This window comes from Stegostoma tigrinum, chromosome 30 (genome assembly GCF_030684315.1).
Source record: "Stegostoma tigrinum isolate sSteTig4 chromosome 30, sSteTig4.hap1, whole genome shotgun sequence".
Lineage (NCBI taxonomy): Eukaryota > Metazoa > Chordata > Chondrichthyes > Orectolobiformes > Stegostomatidae > Stegostoma > Stegostoma tigrinum.
In genome coordinates, this window is record NC_081383.1 from 13,857,684 (window position 1) to 13,869,833 (window position 12,150).

Genomic DNA, 12,150 nt, shown 5'->3' on the forward strand with positions numbered 1-12,150 from the left:
TTAGCTTTGAAAGAATTCAACTGATCCTTAATTATTAAACTATAGCAGGCAGGATTCCAAATTGAGCACCAACCAATTCTCATATTCTTGGGTTTAGCTTGACATCAAAATTTACCTATTGCATGTGAGTCCCTGCCAAAAACACAGCTGGCCAAGGCACATCACATCCAGGCCCTGCCCACACATATAGGAAAAGTGCTAAAAATTTCCTGATCTCTCTTCATGTACAAGACATGATATTCTCAGTGATATACAATTATTGTAAAAATTAAAAGTCAGATTAGATCCACTTCTTTGGAATAATTTGTTTCCATGATGAACTGGTAAACTTCTGCACTTATTACAACAGAAGAGTTAAGTATTGACAATTAGAAATGAAACACAGTCATTGAAGGGAACACTTGCAGAAGTCTTAGACAATGGTTAAAAGCAGTATTAAGGTTACAACACTGGTATTACTTTAGTTAAGATTACTTGTGATGTTTGTATTTATACCTATAATTATGTGTTTTTTTGATTGCCACGTGACCTGGAGAATTTGTCAAGTATCAATTGGAGTTATGATTACAACTAGTAGCAAGAAAATTAGAAAACTAACTGCTGCTGGGATTATTTTCTCCTTCACATCTGCTGAAGAAGCAATGCCGTCTTTGGAATTTAAAATAATAAGCAACGCATGAAGCTTTTTACTTCTTTATAAATGTATATTACAAGAAAATTATCAAAAGAAATGTAGAAAGTTGGTCTGGGCTGTATCAAAACACATGCTTTGCTTTCTCAGCCAGATAGCTCCCCTCTTTCTGCTGAAGCTGAGGGTCCTAATTTGGCCAATCTGAATGAGCTGTCTGTGAACATGGATTTGCTACACAAATTGCTCATAATTACCTTGGAGGGAATGTGATGGAGGCTCATCAGACTAATTGCTGAGATAGTTGGGATGGTTTTATCAGGCGAGATTGAGAAATTTGTAACTGTTTTCTCTCTACAGTTTTGAAGAATGAGAGATGATCTCAGTGAAAATTCTTTCAGGGTTTAAGTGTGAATGGGGTGTTCCCGCAGCATGATTGTAGATCCCAGGGATGCAGTATCAGAATAAGGGGTCAGCTATTTAGGATTGAGATGAGGAGGAATTTCTTCAGTCAGAGGATGGCAAGCTTTTGGAATTCTCTACCCCAGAAGACTCTGGAAAGTCAATCATTAGGCATGCTCAAGACAGAAATCAATAGATTTCTGGATACTAATGACATCAAGGGATATGGGGATAATTGGGGAAAGATGGTATAGATCTGTCTGAACAGTACAGCAGGGTTAATAGGCTGAATGGCTAATGCTTGCTCTTATTTTCTATGTTAAGTATTAATCAGCAATTCTACTGAAAGTGTTCATTAGGACACATGACATGGTCTATATACACAAAACGCCAATTATGTTCTAAGGTTGTCGTTATCATAGACCCCACAGTGTGGAAGCAGGCCATTTGGCCCATTGAGTCCACTTGGACCCTCTGAAGAGCATCCCACCCAGACCCACGTGCTACCCTATCTCTGCAGCCCAGTATTTCTCATGGCTAATCCACCTAACCTGCACATTTTTGGACAGTGGGAGGAAACCAGAGCACCCGGAGTAAATCCACGCAGTCAGGGGGAGAACCTGTAAACTCCACACAGGCAGTCACCCGTGGGTGGAATCGAACCATGTCACTGGCGCTGTGAGGCATCAGTGCTAACCACTGAGCTACTGTGCCACTCCTCAAGGGTAAAGTATGTTTGGTCATTTTTCTTTTATTCATTTGTTGGTGTGGACATCACTGGCTGAGCTAACATTCATTGCCCATCCCTTATTGCGTGGCTTTCTAAGAGTCAGCCACATTGCTGTGGATCTGGAGTCACATGTGGGCAAGACCGGGTAAGGATGGCACATTTACTTCCCTAAAGGGAATTAATGAACCAGATAAGTACTTAACTTTTATAGACACCATATTAATTCCAGGCTTTTAGTGAATTCAGATTTTACTATATACCATATTAGGATCTGAATGCATGTTTGAAGAACATTAGTTTGGAATTCTGCATTACTAATTACCATTACACGAGTGCCTCTCTGTAATCAGCATTAATGCTATAGTGGACTTGTGAGTGTTGGAAGATGATATTACAGTGGCCAAAATGGAAAATAATGTGGTTCGTCCATAATTTAAAAAAGAACCTAAACATCTAAAGATATGATTGAAAAGGGGAGTCTTAGAAAAACAATTTTAATTAATGAGAAGATGAAATTATATCAGAAATGGCCATATTCTCACCAGACCATAGGGCTGCTCTCTCATTAGAGACAGATGACTGGTGGCGGTTTAACCTGAGGGTCACCACACCTCAAGCAAAGGGGAGTGATAGAGGAGAAGAGTCCTTCATTGTAATTAACCTCAGCCAGTGCAGGAACGGAACCAATGCTGTTGGCATCACTCTGCATTACAATCCAGCTGGCCAACTGGAAATGGGTAGCTCAGTTGGCTGGACAGTTGGTTTGCAATGCTGAGTGATTGCAACAGAGTAGGTCCAATTCCCACACCAGCTGAGGTTACCTTGAAGGAGAGTCCTTCCCAACCTCTCCCCTCACTTGAGGCAATAGTGACCCTCAGGTTAAACCTCTCTCTCTCTCTCTATTTAATAGGACTGCTGACCAATGTATTAGAAACTTGAATAGGGAATGGTTGGTTCTACTTTGGGTTTGACAGTTTTTCCTACCATCACCCAATTTTGAAAGAACGATGGGAAACTCTGAATCTGATTACTCACTCAGATATATATAGTGTGAAGCTCGTTTCTAGATATGTTTCGGGTCCTGGATCCCAATTACAAATCATGCTTTGTGTCAAAAATGAAGTCCAGTGAGAGATGCAGGATGAAAGATGTGGCCGCTTTGGAGGAACTGAAAGGAAAAGATGGAGATATCCACTGTTAGCGTCACACTAATTCTTACACCATGCTGCAAAAAGATCTCCACTGTTCTAGCAACATAGAATTGTTGCATGCCATTCAGCCTGTCATATCTGTGCTGGTCTCTGCAGAAAAACTCCAGTCAGGCCCACTCCTCTGCCCCTCCCCATCGTCCTGCAAATTTTCTGTCTTCTGGAGTTTATTCAATTCCTATTTGAAAGCCACAATTGAATCTGCCTCCACCACACACAGGTAGTGCATTCTGGATTCTAACCACTCACTAGGCAAAAAAGGTTTTTCCACATTGTATGGCAAAAAAAAACCTTCAATGATCATTTGAGGACTGAGAACCTAGAAGACGATGCCCACTGCTCCCTATCTACTCATGATTTTGAACACCTCTATCTTCTCTTCTGTTGCATTTTTCCAATCTATCCACATAACTGAAGCCTCTCACCCCTGAAATCATTCTTCCAAATGTTTTTGCATCCTCTCTGAAACCATCACATCCTTCCTAAAAAGTGATGCCTAGACTGGTTACTATGCTCCTGTTAGGGTTGATAAGTTTATAAAGGCTCATCATAATGTCCTGGCCTTGTACACTATGTCCATTCTGATATAGCCCAAAATCCTTTTTGCTTTTTTAATCACTTTCTCAACCAGTCTTCACACCTTCAAAAGTTTATAGTTTGTGCCCATCTGTAATTAAATGGTTACCTTGACATCAGGAAATCTCAGCATTCCCACATATGAAAGTTATTGGTAATACTCCAGTGTGGTGCACTTCATATTCCAGTAGGTGGCAATAATTCCCTAAATTTCATTCAATGTTTTTGATTTAATATTGTTCTATAAAGTTGCTGTTTTCATTCTCAAGATAACATTACTGCCTCAGTGGACTGCTCAATGAAATTTATCATTTTGTTAATAGTGGGCTATGTATACAAACCACATTCTCACTATAGTGATTGTATTGAGGTCAGCCAGGTGGACCTCATAGGATATGGGTTCCCTGATTGGACCAAATTGAGAGCCCCAATCAGTGAGCCCTGGCTCAGAGATTAAAAACAAGAGTGTCAGACATCCTGTTAACTCAGAGCTGGATCAGTATCAAGGACTCTCCATGTGTAAATAAAGGGTGTCTTGCTGACAACATCTGAGGAGTGTTTTACGCACATCACATTTTGTTATTTAAACAGCTGCAAAGCACTGACACAAATCATTTTTCCTTTAATTGTAGGCAGTAATTAGCCATAGTTATATGTATAAACCAGTCCATTCAAACCTTGTACAGCTTTGAAATATTTTCTTTGCTTTTCTTTTCAATCCAAATGTTTTCTTTTCCCCCAATTACTTCATTGTTTTCGCTCAAAGATGATAGGGACAATATTGGGAAAAGTGCCTAACACATTGCATTTTGCAAAAGTTAAAATCATTCACTCACACAGAATTAAAATGAAGCCACAATCTCAAATCAGAAGCAGCCATTAAAGAAGTCATATGGACAGCTTGGAGCATGAAGTGTGTAGTGACTAGAACCTGGTGGACCCTGTTCACTAAGAGGTCTTTGATTGGGGTTGATAACCTGGGCCAGTCAGGAAGCCCTGGCCAAGCAATGTAACCAGGGGATTAGAATCTTCTCAGGTCAGGGGACTGACTCTGAGCTAGCTGACCACAGTAAATAAAGGAAGACTTGGTGATGGGATATCGGCCTCTGTGCAGTTATTTCGGTAGTGACTGGAGAAAACAGGATGTGCCTGAAGAACATTCAGTCGCAACAGTCATCTTGGAGTTGGGGTAAGCATTTCTGGCATCATGCCTTTATTTGGGAGGTTTGACTTATTTGATCCTGCCAAAGACTGGACCCAGTATGTGGGAAGAATGGGGCCTTACCCGAAATGTCAATTTTCCTGCATCTCTGTTGCTGCCTGGCCAGTTGTGTCCCTCCAGCTCCACACTGTGTTATCTCTAACTCCAGCATCTGCAGTTCTTGCTATCTCTGAGTAAACCTTCTGACTGCTTGCAGACCCATAGCGTTTTTGGTTATAAAGGGCTTAACTTCACCAGGAGGTAACAGACACTAAAACCTTCCAAGTGTTGATGGAGTTGGTTAAGAAATAGTATGACTCCAAACCACCTCTAATTCTGAGATGCTATCGGTTTTATTCAGCTATTAGAGAACTGGGGAATCCATATTGGGATTTTTGACCAAGTTAAAGTGACTGCAGAGCCATGTGACTTTGCATTAACTCTGAATAAGATGCTGAGAGACTGTTTGGTATGTGGGATTAATGATTTGCAAAAGTGCCCGTTGCAGAAGCCCAGTTGGACACCAAACAGGCACCAGAACTGGCTTTATTGTTATTGTTAGAAAATGTGGCAAATATGAGGTGCTACATTTTGGTTCGGCACATCGGGGCAGGACTTATACACTTAATGGTAAGGTCCTCGAGAATGTTGCTGAACAAAGAGAACTTGGTGTGCAAGTACATAGTTCCTTAAAAGTGGAGTCACAGTTAGATAGGATTGTGAAGAAGGCATTTGGTATGCATGCCTTTTTTGGTCAGCGCATTGAGTATAGGAGTTGGGAGGTCATGTTGTGGCTGTACAGGACATTAAGGTTTTGGAGTAGATTTGTAGCTCGGGTTGTGGGTGTTGAGGTTGTTGAGATTGGTTAGCTCGCTGAGCTAGTTTCGTGTTTCACAGATGTCTCGTTGCCATGCTTGGTAACATCATCAGAGCAGCCTCCTATGAAGCTTCAGTGTGTTTTCCCACCTGGTTTTAAAACTCTGGGGTCCATTGAGGTGGATTGCCACACTTCCAGTTTTTCTTTATATTGGAATGTATATGGGGTCGAGTTCTATGTGTTTATTAATAGCCTGCTTCGTGGAGTGCCATGCTTCTAGGAATTCTTGTGCCTGTCTCTGCCTTGCCTGTCCCAGTCGAAGTGGTGGTCCTCCTGGTCCATGTGGATTGAGATGAGGGAGAAAGGTCGTGTCATTTTGTAGCCAGTTGGTGTTCATGTATTCTTGTTGTTAGATTCTTTGTTTGCCCGATGTAGTGTTTCTCACAGTCTTTTCAGGGGATGTAGATGACATTGGTCCTGTCCATGGTGGGGCGTGGGTCTTTAGTTCAGGTGAGCAGTTGTCGTAGTGTTCACATGGGGCTTGTGTGCCACTCTGATGCCCAGGGGTCATAGGAGTCTTGTGGTGAGTTCTGACATGCTCCTGATGTCGGGTAGTATGGTGAGTGTGTCAGGGCGTGTGATATCTTCCTGATGTTGTTTGTGTAGGCATCTTCTGACCCAGTTTTTTGGATATCCATTATCCTTGAGAACCATGGAGAGGTATTCTTCTTCCCCTGAGCGTAGTTCCATGTTGCTGCAGTGTGGCGTTGCCCTTTTAAATAGTGTTCACACGCAGCTTAGTTTGTGTGGATGGTTACTGTTGAAGTTCAGTCCCTGATCTGTGTGTGTGGTTTTTCAGTGTACTTTCAGCGGATCTGGTACTGTACTTGAACAGTAACCATCCCAGCACACACAAATGGAGCTGTGTGCGAACACTATTTAAAAGGGCAACAAACATGCTGCAGCAACACTGAACTATGCCAAGAGAAAGGAGAATACCTCTTCCTGGTTTTCAGGGGTAATGGATATCCAAATGATTGGGTCAGAAGATGCCTACACGAACATCAGAAAAAGAGACTAGAGATAATGGGAACTGCAGATGCTGGAGAATCCAAGATAATATAAAGTGTGAAGCTGGATGAACACAGCAGGCCAAGCAGCATCTCGGTAGCACAAAAGCTGACGTTTCGGGCCTAGACCCTTCATCAGAGAGGTGATGAAGGGTCTAGGCCCAAAACGTCAGCTTTAGTGCTCCTGAGATGCTGCTTGGCCTGCTGTGTTCATCCAGCTTCACACTTTGTTATCAGAAAGAGACTATATGCCCCGACACACTCATTGTACTACCCCACATCAGGAACATGTCAGAACTCACCACAAGACTCCTCTGACTGCTGGGCATCAGAGTGGCACACAAGCCCCATGTCAACCCTATGACAACTGCTCACCCAAACTAAAGACCCACTCCCTGCCATGGACAGGACCAATGCCATCTATAAGATCCCCTGAAGAGACTGAGAAACACTACAATCGGAGAAACAGGAAGGAAACTAACAACAAGAATACATGAACACCAACTGGCTACAAGAAGACATGAGCAATACTCACTTATCTCAATCCACATGGACAAGGAGAACCAACACTTCGACTGGGACAGGTGAGGCAGAGACAGGCACGAGGATTCCTAGAAGCCTGGCACTCCATGAAGCAGGCTATTAATAAACACATAGAACTCCACCCCATACACATTCCACTACGAAGGAAAACTGGAAGTGATGCAGTCCATCTCTTCAGACCCCAGAGTTTAAAAACCAGGTGGGAAAACACACCGGCGCTTCATAGAAGGCTGCACTAAGGATTTTACCCAGCATGGTAATGAAATGTCTGCAGAACAACAAATCAGCTCGGAGAGCCAACCAACCTCAACAACCTGTACAGGACATTGGTTAAGCCACTTTTGGATTATTGCATGAAATTCTGGTCTCCCTGAAAGATGTTGTGAAATTCAAAAGGGCTTGGAAAAGATTTACAAGAATGCTGCCAGGGGTTGGAGGGTTTGTGATATAGGGAGGGGCTGAATAAACTGGAGCTATTTTCCCTGGGGCATCGGAGGCTGAGGGGTGATCTTTTCTAGAGGTTTATAAAATCATGAGGGGCATGGATAGGGTGGGGCATAGACCGTGGATAGCCAAGGTCTTTTTCCCAGGTTGTGGGTTGGGGGGGGGGGTGGGGGGGGGGTGGGGGGAGTCCAAAACTAGAGGGCATGGGTTTAAGGTGAGATGGAAAAGATTTAAAAGGGACCTAAAGGGCAACTTTTTCACACAGAGGGTGGTGTGTGTCTGGAATGAACTGCCAAGTAAAGTGATGGAGGAAGGTACAATAACAACATTTAAAAGGTATCTGGATGGGTATATGAACAGGAGGAATTTAGAGGAATATGGACCAAATGCTGGCAGATGGGACTAGATTAAAATAGGGTAACTGGTCCGCATGGACGAGTTGGACCGAAGGGTCTGTTTCCATGTTGTACAACTCTATGACTCTGAGTGGAGCATGGAAGCTACAGGGCATCCCAATGGAAGTGGACTTCCTCAGCTGTCTAACTGAGATTGGGAAACACCACTTGAGTGGAGGGACTCACATAGGGCAAATCCTGAACAGAGGGACACTAAGCCAACCCACAGTGGAACCCTACAACAAAACCGAGTCTCGGCCAAGTGGCCAGAAGGATCTTCAGGACCCGGGTCAGCAAGCCACTTATTTGCTGCCGGTATGTGGACTCGAGACAGTAAAGGAGGGCTGCAAGGCCTGACCTGAGTAAGAAAACATGTCGGCCAGTACCCTGGAAAGTCCCCCTACATGAGCGGTGGAACAGTTAAAATCGCTTAGCAACATCCAAATCGGAACCAATTTAAAAATTAATGTTTTATCAAATGGTCACCCAGTTCCCACGGAGGTCAGTATGGGCACAGCTGTATCTGTTGTTGCAGAAGCTGTCTTTAACAAGATTCGCTTGGGTCTCCAACCCTTCAGTTTGCACAAGACCTCAGCCTGACTGAACAAACACCAGGAAACTGTTGCAGATTAAGGGTACGACTTCGGTTCTGATCTCCAATGAGAAGCAGTTGGTGTAGTTACCACTGGTAATAAAAGGCTGAAGCTCTGCTCCAGTGAGGCTCAATTCAGGCTGAAGGAACCAAACGTAGTCTGCAGTAGATATGACTCCAGACTCACAGCAATGTGGTTAACTCTTAACTGTCCATTGGAGAATTAGAGATGGATGCCTGAAAATGTGCCAGTTAGCTAGATTGGCCATGGTAATTGCTGGGTTATGAGGGTAAGGTAGGCCTCTCTTTAGTGGGTTGGTACAGACTCAATGGGCTGAATGACCTCTTTCCACACTGTAGGCATTCTATGATTGTATGGCAATCAATGCTGGCCTAGCCTAAAAGATACATTTTTAAAAGAAACTAGCCAACTGACTCCTCAATAACACTAAAATGGAATAACTAACTGCTTACTTAGATAATTGCCTATTTTCACTCAGTCTTAAATCAATCTGTGAAATTATGAACAATACAGATGATGTTGTAACTGAATACTACAAATTGCTGCTTATTAATGAAACTGGAAGCCAGATGAACACCATTTGACAGGGAAATATACTTTGACTTTCATTAACTGCAAGACCATTCACTTCTTTTCTGAACTTACATCCCGCTCTAACCTCAGCCCATTGAAGTAGCTGCAGCGACTCGCTATACCAGATGTAACAAGTCAGGTTCCCTTTCAGTCGACTGAATCGGGGTATGAATACTGTTGACACTCTGTCATTCAATGCACGGTACTGACTCCTGGAAACCTCTTCCCCATTCATTCGCCAGACTATGCTGGTTGCATTCATTCTGTAATCAAAAGTGCAGTCTTCACTTTTCAACTGGCAAGTGGCTGATAAAGGATCACCGAGGTGAAGAACTGCTGAATTCAGTGTCATGTAACTGCAGTTCTCTGGAGAAACGCTGACAGTACCTGAAGATTAAAACAACATGTTGTAAGTGATCCTTACAGATCCGTTCACACACTTCTGTAAACCTAGAATGGAATTAAAACTTGATGAACTTCCCTGATGTACCTTCTGCTCATCATTGAAGGCTTATTTAAATGGAGTAACTGTTTATTCTCTTCAAGCCCATTTCCAAAACCTTAGACAAAATTTAATCTGGGTGATGGGGACTTGCCCATCACCACTGCAGGCCTGGTGAGACCTGGCATCATCTGTTTTGGGTCTTAAGTGCCTGACTGGCACTGAAGTGGACAGCAGGAGCTCGGATCTGGTTAAGCTTGCCTTTCCCCCAAAATTTCATCGTTTTTTTTTGTCTTTTCCTACCACCATGTTTGGGTTATACCTTAACAGCTACAACTGGGCTTGACTAAGTTTGTTTTCTCCTTTTGCTGGCTTCCTACACACGAGTTTGGTGGTTATCCTCAGGCAATCCAAGACCTTGAGGCCACCCCTCTGCTCAAGGTGGGCAGGGGGACGTCTCTGACACAAGTGTCACCTCCTTGGCCTCTCCAGAAGAGGGATCCCTGGCAGAGGGATAGTGGAGAGGCAGGACATCTCCAGAGATGACAATCCCTGGATGCCTGACAGTCGCTTCTCCTCTCTGTCAGTGAGTAATGTGCAATCTTCCTCCTTGATAGAGGGCCCCTGGAGGCAGGTCAAGGGTTCTTGGCCTCTTCTTTCCAGTGAATGAATACGTCCATCGCTTGACCAATGGAATAAAAGTGCCCCCACATATCTGGCACATAGAGAGAGCCAGGTCTGGAGAAATAAAAAGCTATGATGGCTGTCTCCCAGTTCATGGAAGCAACTGTGCACTCTCATGCCAGGTCCATATCATCAAAAAGAACTTGGGTAGACTCCTTTACCAAACCTGAACCTTTGACCCTGTTGCTGTCTACACATGATCTTTGACCCATTGCCAAACAGATCCCTGCTTAACCTCACATCTCCATCAGCCCATTAATGCTGAGTCTAGAGGCTCATCATCTATACTAGACTTGACAGGGGCCTGTTCCTCCACAGGAGTGTGAAAAACATCAGCTATTTCTCCTTCCTTCAGTTCCCAACCTGTGCCAGTGCTATGCTCACCCAAATGTGTCTCCAAGCCTGCACTTGATTGATCACCTTCTGAGGTGTATGTCTCTTTGTGCTGCTGGAGGGTGGGTAGGAAGGTACATCCTCTGAGGGGGTCAGGTCTTGTACCTCAGGGGTGATACCTGAGGTGAAGCTAGGGAGATGGGCGTAAGGGATGAGGGTCTTTTGTTTTGCTCCTGTGAGTGTAAGCGAGATCCAGAGACTGCACAGGAAAACAAAGATTGGTTCATATAAAAAGCCTCCAACCCTCACGGTAGGTGTTTGAGGTATTGGTCCTTGATGCACAGTTGGGAGGAGCATTGCAGCCTTTCTCACTAGGTGGCAGTAGTTATCCAGTTTTCCCCTGTAGTACAGGCATTTTCCCCTTGCTGTCCTTTGCTAGCAAACATTCAAGTGTTGCTGGCATTACTAAACACTTACTCATAAATATCAGAGAAGTTCCACTTGAAAACAAAAGTTGATTAGGTTTCAATTAGGTAACTGGACTATATTTATTCTTCTCAAAAAAGCAAAATATTGTAGATGATGGAGATCAGAAATGAAAATAGGAAGTGCTAGGAAAATTCAACATATTTGGTAGCATCTATTAAGAGAGAAACAAAACTGAGATGGAGACATAATCAGCTTTATGCTGCTTAAAAAGGACAGCTAGAATTATGCATCTTCACATTCTCTTGCACTGAATTGTATAAAACAATACAGTTCACCACAGATTAATCACAGTAAGAAACATAAAAGTGAACAGTGCCAAGCATCAGCCACAATTAGTTCCAATTTCTGAATCCAGTGAAAAGCCTTTAGATATCAAAGTAGCTTTGTGAACTTTGTGGTTGTTAAGAAACCTGATTCTTGTAGCTTATAAGAATATTTATCTCAACAACGTCTTTCCAACACAAACCATGCTGATTGGATTTTGCAACGTGGTAAAAAACTTAAGTGAACCAGAATGTGCACATTGCCAACTGCTTCTTCACATATGCTAACAACATGTTCATACATTCTTGTGGGTCTGAATGTAAATCAATCCCTAATAATAAGTCGGCAGAAGATGAAACATAAACATAATTGGTCCCAAGATGGTTTAGATCATTGCACAAGTGAGCAATATACCACTAACTTCCAACAGCAATCTCATACCATCTTTTCAAAGGGCATCACAACGAAGCAATTCGAGAGTAATACAGAAAATAGAAGAAACACTCAGCAGGTCAGGCAGCATCTGTGTAGAGGGATGCAAATTTAACATCTCACGTTTATGATCTTTTGTCAGAACTGGCAAAAGTGTCAAGTGCATACATGGGTTTTAAGTAAGCTCAGTTCGCAACAAACAACTGCACCTCCCAGTCGCAAACCATTTCCACTCCCCCTCCCATTCTTTAGATGACATGTCCATCATGGGCCTCCTGCAGAGCCACAATGATGCCACCTGAAGG

At 43.1% G+C, this 12,150-nt stretch overlaps 1 protein-coding gene across 7 annotated transcripts in view; it reads right to left on the reverse strand.

Annotated features, from left to right (window-relative positions):
* The window catches only part of LOC125465713 (interleukin-6 receptor subunit beta-like), an 88,100-nt gene that overhangs the window by 35,508 nt on the left and 40,442 nt on the right, over positions 1 to 12,150 (reverse strand). For 6 of the 7 annotated variants that reach the window (XM_059638564.1, XM_059638567.1, XM_059638568.1 and 3 more), the window contains 2 exons: positions 9,274 to 9,588; positions 2,796 to 2,928 (listed from right to left, as the gene is read on the reverse strand). In XM_059638564.1, the coding sequence (XP_059494547.1) occupies positions 2,796 to 2,928; positions 9,274 to 9,588 (448 nt within the window). The remainder of the gene's footprint in view (positions 1 to 2,795; positions 2,929 to 9,273; positions 9,589 to 12,150) is intronic. The other variant, XM_059638569.1, reaches the window with a different exon arrangement.